This window comes from Bubalus bubalis, chromosome 21, assembly GCF_019923935.1.
Source record: "Bubalus bubalis isolate 160015118507 breed Murrah chromosome 21, NDDB_SH_1, whole genome shotgun sequence".
NCBI lineage: Eukaryota > Metazoa > Chordata > Mammalia > Artiodactyla > Bovidae > Bubalus > Bubalus bubalis.
The window spans coordinates 27,327,601-27,350,907 of record NC_059177.1 but is presented as its reverse complement, the minus strand read 5'-3'; the positions used below and the strand labels follow the sequence as shown (position 1 = coordinate 27,350,907).

Here is a 23,307-nt window from a genome sequence, read left to right as displayed (position 1 = left end):
TGGGCCGCAGTCCATGGGGTCGCTAAGGGTTGGACATGACTGAGCGATGTCACTTTCACCTTTCCCTTTCATGCATTGGAGAAGGAAAGGGCACCCCACTCCAGTGTTCTTGCCTGGAGAATCCCAGGGATGGGGGAGCCTGGTGGGCTGCCGTCTATGGGGTCGCATAGAGTCAGACACGACTGAAGTGACTTAGCAGCAGCAGCAGCAGCAGCAGCATGAACACTAGATGCAGGGGGAGGGGGGTTTGGTAGCATTTGTCAAGAGCAACATAGGGCACTGAAAAGTCAGTTTCTTAATTACAAAACAGCAAACATAATATTATCCATTTGGCAACAACATCACAATTGCCCAAAATGGTGCTGAAATACATTGTACTTGTAGATTTAGCCGCAAAATGTAACTTGGTTAACTGAATTTGTTACGGGAAAATGATATAAAAGATTGGCCATGCTGAGACATTTCTAGATATCGCTGACTCACTCCATGAAGGAGAGGTGGCTGGACTTACACATGGGAAGACTGCACAGATACACTGAGGTGACTAATGATGCTAAACAAGACTATTCCCTGCAGATTCTTTGGCTTACTGTCTGTTCTTTCATACTATTACACATTGCATTTAAAATTTGTGATCTGATATTCACAAGGAGTTCAGGTCAGCTCAGAGCATTCAGGTTGCAAAGCTTATATAACAAAACATACATAATGGCAGTTGCCTAGGGTTCCTAATGACTATGTTCTGGGGGCTCCATCCAAATGTTATGAATGCACTGTTGTGAGAACAGTTACCAAAGTCTGTGATTCCATGGCCTAGCAGCACCAGAAAAGGACAGGCTCCATTTGATGCAGTTCAGATAATATACTACATCATGATGTGTCCTGTCAAGAGATGTGTGCTTGCCGAGTATAGAAAACTTGAGTGATTTTGGTGGAATTTATTTTGGAGTGATTTATTCCAACACTAGTCTTGCAGAAGAAGTGACTTCATGTTTAGCATTCAGTCTTATTTTGTATGAGTCCCAGAATATCAACAGAAGAGCTGAATGAGTGCATCCTAAACTCAATACTTTTTTAATGGACAAAAAGAAAAGAAAATAACAACAACAAAACAGGAAATGGGAAAGGGGGGAAAATAAAAGCTTCATGCTGGTCTAATTACTCATTTTCCACATTGGTGCTTCTAAGCATCAGATAGTCATGTTCCATTTCCATCATTTTTGCTATTTTTTAAAAAATGAACTTGATTGAACAAAAAAACACATAAACATTAACCTTCAGTTCAGTTTAGTTCAGTCGCTCAGTCGTTTCCCACTCTTTGTGACCCTATGGACTGCAGCAAGGCAGGCCTCCCTGTCCATCACAAACTCATGTCCATTGAGTGGGTGATGCCATCCAACCACCTCATCCTCTGTTGTCCCCTTCTCCTCCCACCTTCAATCTTTCCCAGCATCAGGGTCTTTTCAAATGAGTCAGTTCTTCACAGCAGGTGGCCAAAGTATTAGAGTTTCCACTTCAGCATCAGTCCTTCCAATGAATATTCAGGACTTATTTCCTTTAGAATGGACTGGTTGGATCTCCTTGCAGTCCAAGGGACTCTAAAGAGTCTTCTCCAACACCACACTTCAAAAGAATCAATTCTTTGGTGCTCAGCCTTCTTTATAGTCCAACTCTCACATCAGTACATGACTAATGGAAAAACCATAGCCTTGACTAGATGGACCTTTGTTGGCACGGTAATCTCTCTGCTTTTTAATATGCCATCTAGGTTGGTCACAACTTTTCTTTCAAGGAGTAAGCGTCTTTTAATTTCATGGCTGCAGTAACCATCTGCAGTGATTTTGAGCCCCTCAAATAAAGTCTGCCACTATTTCCACTGTTTCCCCACCTATTTGCCATGAAGTGATGGGACCGGATGCCATGATCTTAGTTTTTTGAATGTTGAGCTGTAAGCCCTCTTTCACTTTCATCAAGAGGCTCGTTAGTTGTTCTTTGCTTTCACCACCGCCATAAGGGTGGTGTCATCTGCATATCTGAGGTTGTTGATATTTCTCCCGGCAATCTTGATTCCAGTTTGTGCTTCATCCAGCCCAGCGATTCTCATGATGTACTTTGCTGCTGCTGCTGCTAAGTCACTGCAGTAGTGTCCAACTCTGTGCGACCCCATAGATGGCAGCCCACCAGGATCCCCTGTCCCTGGGATTCTCCAGGCAAGAACACTGGAGTGGGTTGCCATTTCCTTCTCTGCATATAAATTAAATAAGCAGAGTAACAAGATACAGCCTTGACAAACTCCTGTCCCTATGTGAAACCAGTCTGTTGTTCCATGTCCAGTTCTAACTGTTGCTTTCTGACCTGCATACAGGTTTCTCAAGAGGCAGGTCAGGTGGTCTGATATTCCCATCTCATTCAGAATTTTCCACAGTTTGTGGTGATCCACACAGTTTAGCCTTTTCCTAAACACTAATAGTCACATAATCATGACTGTTATGCTACTTACATTCCTATGGTATTCTATTTAATAAATCAAGAATTATTAAAATATAAAAGATATTTATAAGCTATTTTAAAATTATCTCTTATCACTACTGGTAAGAATAGCATCTGGAAAATCCTTGACCAGACAAACTTTCTCTTCTCATTTAAAATTCTATTACTGTTAGCAACTAATGTTTATTAAAACCTAAACTATGTTAGGAATGGTAGAATATACTTTTTTATAATTTATTCAATTCTCATTATATTGCATTATAATAATGCCCATTTTCTGTACATGGGTACCCTGGACCCAGAGAGTTTATAAAAACAGATTCTACATTCATGTTGATAGCAGCATCATCCCCAGTAGACAAAAGGTTGAACAACCTAAGTGTCCATCAACAGATGAATGAGTAATCAAAATGAGGCTTATCTATATAGTGGAATACTATTTAGCCCTAAACAGGAAGGAAATCCTGACACATGTTACAATATGGATGAGCCTTGAGGAAATTATGAAATAAACCAGTCACAAGAAGACAAATTCTGTATGTGAATCCACATATACAAGGCAGCTGGAGTAGTTAATCCATAAAGGCATAATGTAGAATTGTGGTTGCCAGGGGTGAAGGAGAGGAGAATAGGAGATGTTTAATAGGTACAGATTTTCTCTTTAATAAGGTAAAAAGAGTTCTGGAGATCAGCTACACAGCAACCAAGCCTAACACTAAGGAAGTATACATTTAAAAACAAGTAAGATGGAAATTTTATGTCATGTGTATTTTTATCACAAAAATTAAAAGCAAAGAACTTGCTAAGATGCACAACTGGTAAGAGATACCATGTGGATTCAAACAAGCTCTCGTTAATTCCAAAGTCTATGCCTCCCCTATTACATTGTGCTAACTATCTGTGTGGAGAAGGCAACGGCACCCCACTCCAGTACTCTTGCCTGGAAAATCCCATGGAAGGAGGAGCCTGGTGGCTGCAGTCCATGGGGTCACTGAGGGTCGGACACGACTGAGAGACTTCACATTCACTTTTCACTTTCATGCATTGGAGAAGGAAATGGCAACCCACTCCAGTGTTCTTGCCTGGAGAATCCCAGGGACGGGGGAGCCTGGTGGGCTGCCCCTATGGGGTTGCACAGAGTTGGACACGACTGAGGTGACTTAGCAGCAGCAGCAGCAACTATCTGTGACTTTAACTCTTGAAAGAGTTGACAAATGATTTGTCCATATGTCCATAGTTTTTATTCACGAATCCAGTATCTTGCCAAAGGTAGATGTCAACTTCAGATTTTATATGTAACTGACTGCCATTTTAAGGCAAGAAATAAAACACAAGGATTAAGAAAAAAACTTTTGTAGTGTTATTAGAAAATAAGTTTGATCTATTCCCCACGTGTCCCTAAGGAATGGTTCATGCAATGATAAAGTAAGATAATGAATTGAGGAAAGAATCAGGAAAAAAATAACAGTTACAATTCACTATGGTATCAGCAGGACAACATATGGCTGGACAGTGTTCTCAAATATGACACAACAGGATTTAGAATGTATTTTCTAGCTCCATGGTTTTTATAGTCCTCCAAGACACAACCCAATAAATGCTATAAATTTCACAAAGACCAAACTGGGACATTAAAGCTGACCATCAGCTTGAGAGTTTGAATATAGCTGTTCATGTTGAGGCTAAGAAGACAAGAAACATAACAGAAAGAAAAAATAAGAAAAAAACAGTGAAACAATTGGTGCGTTAATTAAATACTTAAATGATTTGTTAACTAACATAGTTCTAAGTGTTAAGGGAAAAAGCAGATAAGGAGGTGCCAACATCTCAAGTGGATTTTGAAAGATGATAAGAGTTGCACATGCAGGGGTTGGGCTGGGCGTGGCAGGGGGTATCCAAGGCAAAGGAATGACACAGGCCAGGGTGCAGAGGCCAAGAACTAACACGGTGCCATGGGGAGCTGAGTCCTGACAATACAGGTAAGGATGAGGGGAAGGGATCAGAGCAAAGGCAGTTGGAGAAGCAGGTAGGAACCATATTCTAAAGGGTCTAGAAGGTCAAAGGAACTAGAAAAGGAATATTGCTTTGCAGGCAATTGGCAGAAGGCTGAAGAAGGATCAGATTTGTGGAACCAATAGGTGTGTGCTCATAGATCTTTTGCGGGGCAGAGGGAGAAGGAGGAAAACCTTGGTGGAAGCTCCGTAGGGAATACACTGTAGCACTTTGTGTAAAAGGCAATAAAGGTCCAAGTGCAAGTGATGGTAGTGGAGCTGGAGGGAAGGGGCAGAACTGGAATCTGTGAACAGGCCATGATGATGGCGGTCATATGAGTGGTGGGATAAGAAGGAAGGCATGGCAGACCGGATGAATGACACAGGCCTTGCAGAAAAGGTTTCTATCTGGAAATCCCTTTCAGTCACTACATACTCAATAAGCACTTGCTCTGTGTCAGAGATTCTCCTAAGTACAGTGAGAACAGAGGTAAAGATATTGTCTGACTTCTAACCATGAACCACGTTAGTGGTTCCCAGAGATCAGTACTTGTACCACTAAGATGATTTACGTGGATAACATTTTAATTGCAAATATTTGCCTATATTCACATTAGGGGGGAAAAGAAAACAACCTACTACATCCAACTCTTAGTTGGATGCAATTATTCATAAATATGATTCTTTTTGATGACGCTGAAATTGGCACATCAGTGGCAATCTACTTTAAATACAACACATAGATTAAACTATGATCTAAATAATGACACAGAACAAAGGGCATTATTCAAACAAATAACTCAGATGTTTTCAGTTGCACACAGATGTCTGGTAAACACCCCAAAACACACAGTCATAATTCAAATTAACTCTGACCTAAGGATATATTTACTACAAATAATTCATCTCAAATTGAGCAATCAAGAACAGAATATCACTCTACTAATAACAATCATTAACACTCTGACTCACTCATTGCAAAACTTATTTTCATGGACACATTTCTGGCAAATGATTATGTTTCTTTTTGCTATTCACTGTAGTTTTAACTGTTAAACTTTTCTCTGTTTAAATAACTGATTTGCTTTCATTTTTATAGAAAAAAAAATTTAGGACTACCACTTTGTAATGGAGAGAATATTAATCATGTTCTGTAAATAACAATGATACAAAGCCTTTTAAAATAAATATATTTTACAAGCAACTCCTACAGCTCAATTCCAGAAAAATAAATGACCCAATCAAAAAATGGGCCAAAGAACTAAACAGACATTTCTCCAAAGAAGACACACAGATGGCTAACAAACACATGAAAAGATGCTCAACATCACTCATTATCAGAGAAATGCAAATCAAAACCACTATGAGGTACCTCATTTCATGCCAGTCAGAATGGCTGCGATCCAAAAGTCTACAAGCAATAAATGCTGGAGAGGGTGTGGAGAAAAGGGAACCCTCTTACACTGTTGGTGGGAATGCAAACTAGTACAGCCACTATGGAGAACAGTGTGTAGATTCCTTAAAAAACTGGAAATAGAACTGCCTTATGATCCAGCAATCCCACTGCTGGGCATACACACTGAGGAAACCAGAAGGGAAAGAGGCACGTGTACCCCAATGTTCATCGCAGCACTGTTTATAATAGCCAGGACATGGAAGCAACCTATATGTCCATCAGCAGATGAATGGATAAGAAAGCTATGGTACATATACACAATGGAGTATTACTCAGCCACTAAAAAGAATACATTTTAATCAGTTCTAATGAGGTGGATGAAGCTGAAGCCTATTACACAGAGTGAAGTAAGCCAGAAAGAAAAACACCAATACAGTATACTAACGCATATATATGGAATTTAGAAAGATGGTAATGATAACTCTGTATGCGAGACAGCAAAAGAGACACTGATGTATAGAACAGTCTTTTGGACTCGGTGGGAGAGGGAGAGGGTGGGAAGATTTGGGAGAATGGCATTGAAACATGTATAATATCATATATGAAACGAGTCGCCAGTCCAGGTTCGATGCATGATACTGGATGCTTGGGGCTGGTGCACTGGGACGACCCAGAGGGATGGTACGGGGAGGGAGGAGGGTTCAGGATGGGGAACACATGTATACCTGTGGTGGATTCATTTTGATATATGGCAAAACGAATACAATATTGTAAAGTTAAAAAATAAAATAAAATTAAAAAAATAAATAAAATAACAACAAAAAAGAGTCTTCTCCAACAACAAAAAATAAAATAATAAAATAAATATATTTGAGTATTACAGTAAATAAATTAGGGAAATAATAATCAGGTTGTTTGAGTATGTGACTAAAATCTTGCAAGAATCATTCAATGACTGGAGATTGTAAAACATTAAGCAAATTATGAACAAAGTTTGATTATTGTATGATCCAAACTTCTCTTTAGTTATCTTCATCCCTACTTTCGACTTCCACCCTTAGTAATCTTTAGTTACCCTGTATTAGGGGATTCTGTGATGGTTCAGTGGTAAAGAATCCGCCTGTAATGCAGGAGACATGGGTTTGATCCCTGAGTCCAATCCCTGGGTCAGGAAGCTCCCCTGGAGGAAGGCATGGCAACCTACTCCAGTATTCTTGCCTGGAGAATCCCATGGCCAGAGGAGTCTGGCAGGCTACAGTCTAGAGGGTGGCAAAGGGTTGGGCACTACTGAAGTGACTAAGCATGCATGTACCTTGTATTAAGCCTTAACTGCTCTTCTTTTCTAGCTTACTAAGGTCAAACTTCAAATATTAACCCTTTCCTTCCACAAACTATCAAAACTATTTACCTTTAAGTGAAAGTGTTAGTCACTCCGTCATGTCCAACTCCTTGGGACCCCATGGACTGTAGCCTGCCAGGCTCCTCTGTTCACGGAATTCTCCCGGCAATAATACTGGAGTGGGTTGCCATGCCTCCTCCAGGGGGTCTTCCTGACCCAGGTATCGAAATTGGGTCTCCTGCTTTGCAGGCAGATTCTTTACCACTGAGCCACCTGGGAAGTCCTAACACTATGCCTTCTCTCAGACATGAGCTCAGAACCTTCAGATTACGAGCTTGATGTGCTGCCACTTCGCTAAGAATCTACCTTTGTGCACCAACAAACAGCAAGCCTGAAACATCACAGACAAGATCTACCGAATACACTTCAGGCTTACTAGATGCACTTGGCCATTCACAAGTCAGCTGTACTGAGTCTACTCCCCTGACCCGATAGAAGCCACAGCGTCTCAACTGCAAAAGAAGGAAAACGGCCGGCAGAGCTATTGCTGAAGTTAAAAACACAAGACAGAGAAACATCTGAAACTATAAAGCTTCAAATCAGACACCGCCACCTGAAAGTTCCCGAAAGCCAGACCCAGCTAACAGATATTTTTTGTCTAATCCAAATACTGTATTTTAATTTGGGGTAGGTGCCAACATTTAAATTTGGGAAGTTTCGTTTAAGTTCTAGACTTCTGGTTTCTTTTGCAAAACCAGACGATGAGAAACACTGGTCCTACAGTGATGGATAGAAAGGGATGAAGGAAGAAGAGATTGGCCCACTCACCCCCCATTGCTTAGTTAAACCTGCCTGTCCATTGAAGGCATTTGAGGTTATCATTCTTCTTTCTAAATCAAGAGTCATTTGGGGTAATTTTTATATGTCTTGGGGATATTTAATTGACATATTTATGTAAGTAATTCATCTGGATGGAATAAATTAACTTATTATATCTATAAAGGCTTGAGGTTGAAGATGCTGAAGGACAGGATATGAAGGACAAGGTGCAGGCAGTATAGGCAGATGAAAGAGCAACTCAGGGATCCCTAGGCATCTCTTGATACCTGCAATTTATTCTTAGCTCCTCCAGAAACATTTTTAATGATCCTTATTATTGGCTGGTAGGATTGATTATCAGTGTCTAAAAATGATTTTGGGTAGACTGTATTATTATTCAAAGTCTCTGCAATCCTCTGTTCCTCACCCTCTGTGAGAAGATCAAGCTCCCCTGCCTCTCTGTCACTGACAAGCAGCTTGGCTACAGTACTTGTGGTCCCCTGCCCTTAGGAAGACATGCGTCCCCTTCTCACTGGCATCTCACAGACATCAGGCTTTGTCATATGGCTTTCTTCAGGCAGGGGAAGGAAAGCAAATGTGGAATGACCCCTTTAGGAGGCACTGAAGAGCATGGTCCATCATTTTCCCTCTGCCATGAGACCAGCACGACCTGGAGAGCGGCTGCTCCTCTAGTCTGGGTCCTGCAATGAAGATGGAATAGACTGGATCTGAGCCACACCAGTGATGGATATGTAGTATGAGTGGGAAAGAAACTCTTGTAAGTTTAAAGCGTCTGAGGTGTGGGAATTTTCGATACTTGAGCTATGCTAGCCCAGTCTGACAGAGCTATGAAGCAGTAGCCTAAGCAGCTCTGGCTTCCCTTGGTGGCTCAGAGGGTAAAGCGTCTGCCCACAATGTGGGAGACCTGGGTTCAATCCCCTGGTTGGCAAGATCCCCTGGAGAAGGAAATGGCAACCCACTTCAGTACTCTTGCCTGAAAAATGCCAAGGATTTTGCATGCTCCAGGAGGTGCCTGGTAGGCTACAGTCCAAGGGATAGCAAAGAGTATTACATGACTGAGCAATTTTTTTTTTCCATTTTTTGGGCTTCCCTGATAGCTCAGTAGGTAAAGAATCCACCTGCAGTGCTGGATTTATGGATCAGGATGATCCGGTGGAGAAAGGATAGGCTACCCACTCCAGTATTCTTGGACTTCCCTTGTGGCTCAACTGGTAAAGAATCTGCCTGCAATGTTGGAGACCTGGGTTCGATCCCCAGGTTGGGAAGATCCACTGGAGAAGGGAAAGGCTACCCACTCCAATATTCTGGCCTGAAGAATTCCATAGACTGTATAGTCCATGGGGCTATGATTATATGGGATATAACCCTTATGATTATACAGTGGAAATGACAAATAGATTCAAAGGATTAGATCTGATAGACAAGAGTGCCTGAAGAACTATGGAAGGAGGTTTGTGACACTGTACAGGAGGTAGTGATCAAGACCATCCCCAAGAAAAAGAAATGCAAAAAAGCAAAATGGTTGTCTGAGGAGGCCTTACATAGCTGAGAAGAGAAGTGAAAGGCAAAGGAGAAAAGGAAAGATATACCCAGTTGAATGCAGAGTTCCAAAGAATAGCAAGGAGAGATAAGAAAGCCTTCCTCAGCGATCAATGCAAAGAAATAGAGGAAAACAATAGAATGGAAAGACTAGAGACCTTTTCAAGAAATTTAGAGATACCAAGGGAATATTTCATGCAAAGATGGGCACAATAAAGGACAGAAGTGGTAAGGACCTAACAGAAGCAAAAGATACTAAGAGGTGGCAAGAATACACAGAAGAACTGTACAAAAAAGATCTTCATGTCCCAGATAATCACGATGGTGTGATCATTGACCTAGAGCCAGACATCCTGGAATGTGAAGTCAAGTGGGGGTTAGGAAGCATCACTACGAACAAAGCTAGTGGAGGTTATGGAATTCCAGTTGAGCTATTTCAAATCCTAAAAGATGATGCTGTCAAAGTGCCACATGCAATATGCCAGCAAATCTGGAAAACTCAGCAGTGGCCACAGGACTGGAAAAGGTCAGTTTTCATTCCAATCCCAAAGAAAGGCAATGCCAAAGAATGCTCAAACTACCGCACAATTGCACTCATCTCACACACTAGCAGGTAAAGTCAAAATTCTCCAAGCCAGGCTTCAGCAGTATGTGAACTGTGAACTTCCAGATGTTCAACTGGGTTCAGAAAAGACAGAGGAACCAGAGGTCAAATTTCCAACATTGGTTGCATCATGGAAAAAGCAAGAGAGTTTCAGAAAAACATCTACTCATGCTTTATTGACTATGCTAATACCTTTGACTATGTGGACCACAACAAACTGTGGAAAACTCTGAAAGAGATGGGAATACCAGACCACCTGACCTGCCTCCTGAGAAATCCATATGCAGTCAAGAAGCAACAGTTAGAACTGGACATGGAACAACAGACAAGTTCCAAATTTGAAAGGAGTATGTCAAGGCTGTGTATTGTCACCCTGCTTATTTAAGTTATATGCAGAGTACATCATGAGAGATGCCAGGGTGGATGAAGCACAAGCTGGAATCAAGATTGCCAGGAGAAATATCAGTAACCTCAGAGACACAGATGAAACCACCCTTACAACAGAAAGCGAAGACCTGAAGAGCCTCTTGATGAAAGTGAAAGAGGAGAGTGAAAAATTTGGCTTACAACTCAGCATTTAGAAAACTAAGATCGTGGCATCTGGTCCCATTACTTCATGGCAAATAGATGGGCAAACAATAGAAATGGTGACAGATTTTATTTTGGGGGGCTCCAAAAATCACTGCAGATGGTGACTTCAGCCATGAAATTAAAAGATGCTTCCGCCTTGGAAGAAAATCTATTACCAACCTAGACAGCATATTAAAAAGCAGAGACATTATTTTGCCAAAAATTGTCTGTCTAGTCAAAGCTATGTTTTTTCCAGTAGTCATGTATGGATGTGAGAGATAGACTATAAAGAAAGCTGAGCGTGGAAGAATGGATGCTTTTGAACTGTGGTGCTGGAGAAGACTCTTGAGAGTCCCTTGGACAGCAAGGAGATCCAATCAGTCCATTCTAATGGAAATAAGTCCTGAATATTCATTGAAAGGACTGATGCTGAAGCTGAAATTCAAATACTTTGGCCACCTGATGTGAAGAGCTGACTCATTTGAAAAGACCCTGATGCTGGGAAAGATTGGAGGCTGGAGTAAAGGGGATGACAGAGGATGAGATGGTTGGATGACATCAATGACTCAATGGACATGAGTTCAAGTAAACTCCAGGATTTTGTGATGGACAGGGAGGTCTGGCATGCTGTAGTCCACGTGGTTGCTAAGAGTTGACACGACTCAGTGACTAAACTGAACTGAACTGAAGCAGCTCTGATGAAACACAGTGCATTTTTGTACCTGCATGGAGTTAGGTACTGAAGCAAAAATGGGCAGGAGAGAGTTGATGGCATCTCTCTTAGGAATTCCAGTTTTATTTTTCAGTTCCATCTGGTTAGAAACCCAACCCAGAAGGCTGGCTGAGTTCCACACTTTACACTTTATTAAAACGAACTTGATATATGATCTACATTTTGAAATTTGTGTAATCATATCTCAACTTTCATAACCTGTAGATTTTTCCCTTGTCAACTCAATCTCTACCGTATTGGCAGTACAGTAAAATAGAAAGAAAATGATAAAAACTAATTCTAGTAGAAATGCGGCACAGTGACACTAATTGATAGGCTGCAGCATTATTTCAGTAATTTCAAATGTTATGTGACAAGAATAATATCATGTCAAAGGCTTTTATTATTATCATTTTTTTAGCACCTATAATGATATCCTCCATATATCTGCTTATCAGACTCCTCAACACCATCTCTGAAAGTTTTACTAAGTCTGCAGCCACTTGACTGCATACAGGTGATTACAAGGCTGTTGATTGGATGAAGCTAGAAATATAAGACATGTCTACCAATAGGAAAATGGTTAAACTGTGGCGCATTATCACAATGGAATGTTATACATACACTAACATATTTATGAAAATTATTAATGACCTAGTGAAAGTTCTGATACCAAGTAACTAAATACATGGCAAAACCGCCACTAAGAGAAATACTTCATAGAACATAAGTCTGGAAAGAAAGAACAATTTTAAAATGGTCTTTCTGAGTGATAGGTTTATGGGTGATTACTTTCTTCTACTTTCCTCCAATTTTTGGCAATGAATGTTTTCCTTTATTTATAAAAAGTAGAGGTTGTTAAAGAATATTGCTGTCAAGAATTTTCAGTAGTGATATCTTCATAGTGTGGATAATAGGGAAGTTGGCACTGACTTTCAAAACATGGACTTTTAAGAACATCTGTTTGCTGTGACTTAGGGCAAAACTCAATAGATTTCTTGACTACCTGATGGTAACGAGCTGACTTACATGATAAGTGGTAGCTTGAGGATATACTTTCCACTCGGATTTCACTTGAGTTAAACATCAGCATTTGTAATTAAACTGCTAAAATATATGACACGGTACAGAAAACAAGTCACCAAAAGCCACTTTTTCCCAAATAAGAAGATATATTTGTCCTGAAATCACTGAATTATAAATTTATTTACCATAGGAAATTGATGCCATTTTTAAAAAACCCAACAAAAACACCTGCTTCTTAGCATAAACTCAGAAAAGCCTCTGCATGTGTGCATGCTAAGTCACTTTGGTCATGTCCAACTCTCTGCAGTCCTATGGACAAGCAGGATCCTCTGTCCATTGTGTTCTCCAGGCAAGAATACTAGAACAGGTAGCCATGCCCTTCTCCAGGGGATCTGCCCAAGCCAGGGATCAAATCTGCGTATCTTATGTCTCCAGCACTGGCTGGCGGGCTCTTTACCACTAGCACCACCTGGGAAGTCTAGAAAAGACTTTACTTGGGGTCTAATCTAGAAAGTCAGGGAAGAAATCCTTTCTTCATTTTTAAATGACCAGGGATTTCCTTAACTAAAATCTCTCCTTTAGAATAATATCAACATGAAAATTTGTAGTCTATAATTAGAACATTTACAAAGTTTTAGAGTATTCATGGGCAAGGTAGGCCAATTCTCAAAAAAGTACCAAAGCTCCTACCAAGTAAAGTTCATAAGATTTATAAAGTTGTCCAAATGGAATATTTGACTCTGTATTAGCTGAAACTTCTAATGGAATCCTGATTAAATTCACTGTTATATTGCTATCTTGCTTCAGTGCTTACAAAATCAGGAATCAATTTCCTGAAGTCCACAGATTGGGGAAAAAAAAGTCTAAATCTGAGGCAAGTGCATTGTTAGTAAACAGTATATTCTAATGCTGTATGTGTGATCTGTGGCATGTCATAAACAAACATATATACATGGTATGTGATACACAAAAAAGCCAACAAATAATATTTAGTCACTGGGAGAGGTATTGTCTTTTAGTCTTATTGGTTTCAAGAGAAAGCTGGATTTGGGGGCCATAAGCACAAATGCATGCACAGGTCCTTTATGGGCTTCCCTCGTAGCTCAGTGGTAAAGAATCCTTCCTCCAATGCAGGAGACATGGGTTCAATCCCTGGTCTGGGAAGATCCCCTGGAAAAGGAAATGAAAAGCCATTCCAGTATTCTTGCCTGGGAAATCCCATGGACAGAGAAGCCTGGCAGGCTATATAGTCCATGGGGTCAAAAAAGAGTTGGATATGATTTAGCAACTTAAACAACAGGTTCTTCATATTCCTTTAGTGCTAACATCACAAAGAGGAAGCAGGTTCAGATGTCTGAACAGACAAGACCATGTTGCTAGTATTTAAAATGGAGAATAGCTTACTTTTCATTATTTTGTCATTGTTATTTTTTTATTATTTTTTAACATCCAATGATGCTGGTTTCCTTACACAGGAAGTTAGTTTTCATTTTCTTTAAGTTTAAGTAAAAAGAGAAGTTAGTTAGTTTTTAAGAAAAAATACTAGGTACACATTAGTAGAGAAGGCCTACAGAAATGGCAAAAATTGAGAAAGCGGATCATCATCTAAAATGAGAAGACTTGTACTGATATATATATGGATCCTGAGTCTTAAGAGTGGTTGCTTATATAATTAAATTGTACCTATAAAAACTCCAGAATTTCCAAATTAGGTATTTGAAGCAGGAATATTCATTTTATCAACAGACTCTGACATATTCTGACTCATTCTTTCCATGCTTGTTTTATTCACATTTCCTTTTTACTTCCTGAGGACACACTTAATTGGCTTCCTTAAATCCAGGCAATTAATTTTGGCTCAACTTATGCGGATGAGCTTTCCATTTGGACATGTGAACATTCAAGTGAAAAACTGATTTCACCACTTAATTTCACTGTTTTCTCAAGGGGAGAATCGGGGCATGTGACAGAGGCCAGGCCAATTGAGGTTTTCTCCCTACTGGATGCAACTTGGCACTGAGTGCAGGAATCAGGAAGGAGTTGCCCAATTTCCCCAGCATGTTGAGTTGATAGAAATGGGCTTGGAGGTGCTTATTGGAAATTCTGTTACTCTGAAGAGGGTTTCTGGTGAGAATGATGCCACCATGGAACAGAGCCAAGAGATAGTCTTGTTGGTTTAATAAATACGTATAGGGCACCAACTATGATTACTTAGACAGTAATGATAGAGCAATGATCAAAACAGGGAAAATCTCTGCCCTGCAGGAGTTTGCCCTTCAGTCAAGGAAGACTGGTGAAACAATAATAAAATAAATATGAACATGCCACAGCATGTATGATGGCTCTAAGCGTGATGAGCAGGAATAAAGCAGCAAGGAAGATGAGGGAAGGCTGGGAGATGAGGTGCAGTGCTTTTAAATATGGCAGTCAGGGGGCACTGAGGTTACATGTGAGCCTGGGGGAGGGTGCCACATGGGCATCTAGAGGAAGAGCCTTCCCGGTAGAGGAAACAGCAAATGCAGTGGCCCTGAAAGGAAAGTGGAATGAGTCGGGTGGAAAATAGCAGGAAGCAAGTCTAAGTAGGATTTGAAGTTGGATTATACAGGCCTTGTCCAATGTTTTAAGGATTTAGCATTCATCTGGAGTGGGATGGGAAGTGACCGGAAGGATCAGAGCAAAGAAGCGACACCATCACTCCCACTCTGGCTGAGGGAGGCAAAGGCAGCTGGGCTGAATGACCAGGGCCACTCCTCTGATCCCTGTGAGGGCTGTACCAGTGGGTACCAGGGCAGCCGCAGTGAATGCCTTAAGAAGTGGTGGATTCTTGTAGAAGTCAGGTTTTGGATCAGGTGTAGGGTATAAGAGAAAGAGAAAAGTTGAGAGTGATCCCCACCCAAACTTTGTGCCTGAGCAAATGAGATAATGGGATTGAATTCACCAAGATGGGGGAATACTGTAGAAGGGCCAGGTTTGAAATGGGGTGAATAATTTAAATAATTTAGCTTTAGAAATGGGTTTCCCTGGTAGCTCAGTTTTGCCTGCAATGCAGGAGACCCTGGTTTAACTCCTGGGTCAGGAAGTTCCCCTGGAGAAGGGATAGGCTATCCATTCCAGTATTCTTGGGCTTCCCTGGTGGCTCAGATGGTAAAGAATCTCCCTGCAACGTGGGAGACCTGGGTTTGATCCCTGGGTTGGGAAGATCACCTGAGAAGGGAACAGCTACCCACTCCAGTATTCTTGCCTGGAGAATTTCATGGACAGAGGAGCCTGGCGGGCTGCAATCCATGGAATCACAAAGAGTCAGATATGACTGACAGTCAATTTGAGATAATGGATGATTCTCAAGGATGCAAAGAGCTGAATCTACCCACAATGAAAGCCAGAATTAACACCTGACTTTTCAGTCATACAAAGCAGAATATGTGGCCTCCACATTCTTTCTTGCAACCTCCAAACATAAACTTCTCAATATACATGTCTCCTTCCAGAAGCCACATCATTTCATCATTTATATGCCATCTGAAATTTTCCCTCATCAGCACCTTTAGATAAAAGTTGTTCTTAAGAGTTAGCTCTCTTTGGGTTGCCAGTAAAAAAAACCCATCTTATTTAAAGATGCTAATTAGTGTTTAACTTAGAAATGCTTTAAAAAATACAAGTATTTGGATATCAGAAATTAACTGCTTAATGGAAGCTACACGTGCAGTACTTAACTTGAGAATCCTCGTATTATTTACATTAATCAAAAATATCACCCAAGATCTGTATGAATATAAAGCCTTGCATACAGAATTCCCTGATTACAAGTACATGAAACTTGCACATTCTAAGCAAGATGGTGAAGGACTCCAGAAATTTTGGAGTTTTGAATTCATCATGTTCAGTCAAGAGGAAATACATAGTACTTCACACTTATGGGCTTCTTTAGATTTCATTCATCCATCTAGCCACCCACTCAACATTTAATGAGTGACCCTCAGAGCCATGCTGGGCACTGGGGCTGGGTAAACAAGACACAGAAGGACTCTTTCCCCATAAAGTTTACAATCCAGAGGAGAAGACAGATAGCAAGGAAGGACTCAAAGATGCTATTTTCATTCTTTATGCCTGAGGCACGACAATAATTCTCCTCATAATGATAATCACAAAAGCCTTATCAAAGTTCTTAACTAGGATTTCAAGCTAATACCACATTAAAGGTTAGGATGACTATTGAGAGCTGTCAGAAATACTTTTAAAAGATTTTCTTATTTGTTATTTTGAAATATTTGAAAAAGTATTACCGTAAAATTTCAAAATTAACAATGGTCTTTATATACAATCTTTGAATAGTTACGGGATTTTAATTATCTCTATGAATTTCCCACTCAGCATAAGAAAACTTTCTTTAATAACACTGACAGCCCCACAGACAAATTCCAGTTAAATTATGGCAGTAGGAATGTATCATATTCAGGCAGATATTATTCAATTGTTGGAAGTTCCATCATGCTCCAGCTCCATGAGCACAGAAGTTCTGTCTATCTCTGATCACCTTACCTGGTTCCTAAACACAAAGTAAACTCCCAATAAACACTGGTGCTATGTATGACATGAACATTCTAATTATATGGTTGAAAGAAAAAGATAGTACAGTGATTAAGACTAATTTGTATGGCTCTCTGGCTACTTACTCTGTGATCTCATGGAGTTATATAACCTCTCATATAATTATAAATATAGTTATATAATGTCTCAGCAAAGTCATCTCCATAAAGTGTGAGACTACTAATAATTTCCAAGTCATGGTGTTACTGTGAGTATGAAGAATCAATACATGAAACACACTTAGAACAGTGACTGGAAATTGCTCTCTAAATTGCTAGTCATTAAAATCATCATCATCATCATTATTGTAACCTGCAAATTTCTACTTTAGATAGGGTATTTATAAGCTATCTTTAAATTTCAAAGGGGTTTTGCTTCCTTTTAAAATTTTATTTCACTCACTGTGCATTACCATGATATTCCTATTGATTTATAATCAATCTCTTCCTTCTGTCTAACCAATTCACGAAGCTCTTCACTGATTCCATGATGATGTCACACTGTCTTTTACAATCATAATTTCTTAGTGAGTAATCACATCAATTATTAAGTCAGATGAAAGAACCAGATAACTCTGTTTGCATATATTTGTGCAATCAGAAATTTTGATTAATACTGTGCTTTGAATATATAAATAATGATGTGTATTTAAATCTTACTAATTCACAAGTGTTATTAGGAATACCAAACATACTTAGTGAGAAGTTCTAAATGCAGAATATTTTTAGCTTGTTGTCACATCTATATGTTCCATGGTCTAAACCCCAACCATGTGCTATAAATAAGAGATTGGGTCAGGCTTCTCCTAATAATTAGTGAAGGACAATTAATTATCACATTAGATGGCTGCTTGTAAATGCATGCTGCTTAAAGGGATTAAAGTGTTTTATTGCTAAACTTTTACTCCACACTCTTTTTTATAGATAATATTAATACAAAAGTAACCATATGGACTTTCCTAATCAAATTAACACTGGTTAAAAAAAATCCAAAGTAGTAGAATTATGTTGTTTGTTTTTCACTTTTTGGTCACACTGTATGGCATGCAGGATCTTAGTTTCCTGACCCAGGACTGAACCCATGGCTCTCTGTAGTGGGGGTATCTTAACTGCTGGACCACCAGGGAAATCTCTAGAATTATCTTTATATACATGTTTTAACTTAGATCTTCCCTGGTGGCTCAGATGGTAAAGCATCTGCCTGCATATGGGAGATCCCTGGGTCAGGAAGATCCTCTGGAGAAGGGTGTGGCATTCCAGTGGTCTTGCATGGAGAATCCCATGGACAAAGAAGCCTGGTGGGCTATAGTCCATGGGGTCCCAAAAGAGTCAGACACGACTGAGTGACTAACATATGTTTTAATTTACCCACAACACTAGCCAATACAATTAAATTTTATACTATCTTTGTTCTTAGCCATTTTAGCCAGCCAATGAAAATGTGGGAATTATATATGGAAATAGGATTAAATGAAGTTGGTGATCAAGCAAAATAACTATTTCATTCCCATATACAGCAAGTTTAAAAACATTTTTACTGAGTTAATTAATTTTGGGAATAAACTTAGAAGGAAAATTGTTTTCTGCAAGTCAAAGTAATACATCATTATGGTAAAATTAAAGTTAATCCCTTCATGCCTCACATTCCTCACCTTTAAAAAAGAAAGAAAAATGATACCTATCTTAATGTGGTAGGTCTGAAGTGTAGATGTGGAAATACATGTCAAACACGTGGACATAAAATGTTCTCGGTGGCTGTGATGATGACAGTGTAGCTCAAGTGGCCGCACTGCAGACAGTGACGACACAGACACTGGCTGCTCTCAGTCTCGTGGGAATATATGTGAACAGCAGTCAAGCTGCAAACCACTGGTTTTCTCGTAGCCTAACTTCAAGCCAGGTTAATGTACACCTTATGACTGGTGTTTGTGAATGCACCTGCGAATGCAGTTACCAAAGACTCAGCGTTGAAGGCAACACTGACTGATATCTCTGGTCAGATTTTTACAAAAATCTATATATTCACGTGGACCAACATCTTTGGATGGTAACCCTTTATTGTACACTGCCCTCTTTCAAATAAAGTAGGAAAGAAGAAAAAAAATTCCTTTTGATTGTTTGGCCTAAGCTTTAAGTTATTCATGCTTATCAAATATCCTCAAGCTTTGCAGACCTAAAAATACATGAAACAGACCAATTAGTGTGATCACATTTTTAAAAGAAAAGTGGATAGACTTGACTGAACATCCCACACGAACATTTTTCAAAAGGTACACATTCATATTCACATGGAATTTCTAACCAAAGATTTAGGGGAGTCAGGAAGACATGTATGTGTGCCTCTGAGTTTGAGCTGGCTTTACAGAATCCAATGGGCTTATGGACTTAGGTTGTCCATCTAGAATAATAAAGAAGACTATTATTTTTAAATGGAAAGTATGTTTTTTGCCATTTAAAATATGGCTGATTCTTGTTGATGTATGGCAAAACCAATACAGTATTGTAAAGTAATTAGCCTCCAATTAAAATAAATAAATTTAAATTAAAAAAAAAAGAAAGGAAAGAAAAATGGAGAATAAAGAAGAAAATTAAACAACAGAGAGACCCTAAAAAAAAATAAAAAAATAAAATATCAGAATGTACGTACGGGTTTTCTTGGTGGTTGCATTAACTGAGGCACTAAAGGGACCGGCACCAGCGCTGTTGAAAGCCCGGACAGCCGTGTAATATGCCAGGTTGCTCTTCAAGCCTCGGAGTCTGGCTGATGTCACATTTCCTGCCACTTTCAGTTTGCTTGATGGTTCCTCTTCTCCTCCATTATTCCAGTACCTCACCTGGCAGACAGAAAACATAAAAGATGCGGAGGGCTGGCAAAACAGCATCCTTACATTAAATGATTTTCACTAACACGGGCACTGTAATTTATGTACTTCGTCAGTTATTCCAGAAGTAGTTATTAAGGACCTCCTACCATGTGCTAGGTGGCTCAGTGATAAAGAATCTCCCTGCCAATACAGGAGAGGAGGGTTCAATCCCTGGGTTGGGAAGATCCCCTGTAGGAAGAAATGGCCACCCATTCTAGTATCCTTGCCAGGAAAACCCCATGGACAGAGGATCGTGGCAGGCTACAGTCCATGGGTCTTCGCAAGGAGCTGGACGTGACTTAGCATGCAGGCAGTGTGCTAGGCGCTGCTTTAGGCTCACAGAGGTGAAAGAAAAGGGACCCCAGAGGAGACAGATATTAAGTATGCAAATAAACCATACAAATTCAAAGAGTAAGTGCTACATGCTGCTAGACCATAGCCTTATAAATGGGAAAATGAAGGGAAATCTGCATTTCTAATACAGTGAGCTGCTCCTCTTTCTCAGATCCTAATCAACATGGCCCAAGTTCTACTCCAGAAGGCTGACAGCTATGCTTAAACTCTGAAGGATTGTGAAGATTCCTTCTATGAAGAAACCGACTTGTCAGAGCAAAGACCATCAAAAAGCCAGGACTGTCCACTGGCTTGTCCTACAGTGATAGCTAAGTGTTGCCAAGTCCCCCTGTGCAGGCAGAGCTGCTGCAGAGAACAGGAATGCAGGTAGTAGGTAAATTTATGGGTATATTGAAATATTTTATTTGTATTTCATTATACTGAATTGTGTAATATGATCTGAAACTTCTTATAAATATATATATTTACATTCACGGTATAAAAATATAAAAGTAAATTATCAGAGTATTTGATAAATTAAAGAAATAAGGGTAGAAGAGATAACCATAATAAGACATGTTCCCCAGTGAACTCCAATTTATGCAATGAAGTTTGGCTATGTTTGGTAGACAGTTTGTACCCTTCCTAAGTAAAAAAAGAGACAAAACCAACAGCAGCAAGAAAGTTACCAAACTATTCCTCAGGTTTTCCTGTTATATGTGCCCTTTGGTTTGATTTTCATTGTTCTACTTTGACAGCAAAATATGAAAACAAGAAACCATTTTTATAATTTGAGTAAGTAAACAGTTGCTTAAGCACCATGAAAATGGCAGTCAAACCCTAGCCATCAGAGTCATGAAGGCAATAGAGACTTGTGGGGTCTGTGGAAAAAAGACAGGCAAGTCTCATCTTTGTAATGGAACCTTGGCTCAGCTCTGGCTGATGGGGAGAACGTGGACCCAGTGTTTACAGGTCTTTTTATAAAAGAAAGCAGAAATCCTGCTTTTAATGTCAAATTGTCCTAAGTGAAGAGTTGGCTCCATCTTTTAAAAATGATGTGTGGACAAACAAAATGTGTTTATAGGCTGCATAGGGCAAACCCATTTCAGTTCTCTGAGAAAAATACACCTAAAGCTGCATTTTGCTTTGTTTTTTCTTTTAAATGATCAACTATAAAATTATTTCTTTAAAAAATGAGTAGTAAAATATAAAATCTCATGTTTTCCAATAATAATCACAAAATGCCAGAGTAATATTATGCTAGATATTTTCCCCATATATGTGCATGTATATATGCATGTATATTTATACATTTTTATATTTATATCAATGACCCCTTAAATTCATGTAAAATACTGGGCTCATGGATAGGTGTATGTGCATTTTTCCTGGAAAGCAGTTGTCAATTTTCAGAAAAAACCTTGAAAGGAAGATGCAAGCCCAAGTGATTAGGATTAAACTTAACATATAGTTCCTACAGCTTTAAAGCATTAGATATACTAAAACTTGGGCTTCCCGGTAGCTCAGTTGGTAAAGAATCTGCCTGCAATGCATGAGACCCTGGTTTGATTCCCAAGTTGGGAAGTCTCCCTCGAGAAGGGATAGGCTACCTACTCTAGTATTTTTGGGCTTCCCTGGTGGCTCAGATGGGGAAGAATTGCCCTGCAATGTGGAAGACCTGGGTTTGATCCCTGGGTTGGGAAGATCCCCTAGAGGAGGGCATTGAAACCCATTCCAGTATTCTTGCCTGGAGAATGCCCATGGACAGAGAAGACTGGCATGCTATAGTCCACTGGGTCACAAAGAGTCGGACATGACTGAGCGACTAAGCACAGCACAGCACAGCACATACTAAAACTTGATGATAAAATTGTAGGAAAAAAAAAATCCATATATCTGACACCATTTACCGTTCTCAAACAAAACTACATATTTTTTTTTTAAATTAGAAATAACATGCCAAATTGTCTTTTATTAAGTTATACCCAATAAATTGGGGCTTTCCAGGTGGTGCAGCGGTAAAGAATCCATCTGCCAATGCAGAAGGTGTAAGAGATGAGTTCAATCCCTGGGGTGGGAAAATCCCCTGGAGTAGGAAGTGGCAACCCACAACTGAGCACGCACACGCACACATGCAACAAATGGCTAAGGGCCACTGAAAACTCATACACTGGGTTAGCCAAAAATTGCATTTGGGTTTTCCTATAATGTCTTACAGAAAAATGCAAATAAACGTTTCTGACAACCCAGTACATTCTAAATTCACCAACTGTAAGCACTAGAGGTATTGCTAGGTTTAGATGACTCCAAACATAAAATGCTCTCCCTGCCCTTGAAAGCATTGTCTAGTCATTAACTAAGAATGACACATAATTGATAATTTTAATAAAACATTATGGGCAACCTCAAAACTTGTGGCCTGAGATATAGCATAGATTGGGGGAAAGATCACATAATTATGAGCTTTAGTAAGGTCACTCAACAGGTGGAAGGGCAGAGGTCAGTTGAAATTAAGTAATCAATCAGGATCCTTACATATTGGCCTCTTGTTAGGCTCCAATCCTTGCACCGTTCTTCTTGTATTCAAATTACCTCAATATAAGTTGCCTAAGAAATCTCTCCTTAGAAGACTGATTGAAAGAAGAGATAAAAACAATTTTCGATTGGCATACAGATTATCTTTTATAAATCAATTCATAAAAGGTGCTTGAAGGCTCTTAACAGCAGTTTCTGAAGTACTTGAAGCAATCTCCATGTATTAGAATGAGAGATTTATTTTTAGATCTCAGTTGCTGACAAGTATTATCAATATTTAATCATAGAGAAAATTAGTGCAAAAATTGAGCATGGTATTAGTTTGAATTGATTATATGATCTTCTCAAATAGCTTTACTTTAAAATTTGAATAAAAATGCATATAACTAAAGCATAAAGAAATAAAGCAGTGACATATATATTTCCAAGTAATAAATCAGTTACATTTTGGTCAAAAATATGTATATGAGGGTAGATACTTT

At 39.4% G+C, this 23,307-nt stretch overlaps 1 protein-coding gene across 5 annotated transcripts in view; it reads right to left on the bottom strand.

Annotated features, from left to right (window-relative positions):
* Positions 1-23,307, bottom strand: part of CNTN3 (contactin 3) — a 393,129-nt gene that overhangs the window by 6,147 nt on the left and 363,675 nt on the right. For all 5 annotated transcript variants that reach the window (XM_025271930.3, XM_044934326.2, XM_025271931.3 and 2 more), the window contains one exon: positions 19,741-19,927. In XM_025271930.3, the coding sequence (XP_025127715.3) occupies positions 19,741-19,927 (187 nt within the window). The remainder of the gene's footprint in view (positions 1-19,740; positions 19,928-23,307) is intronic.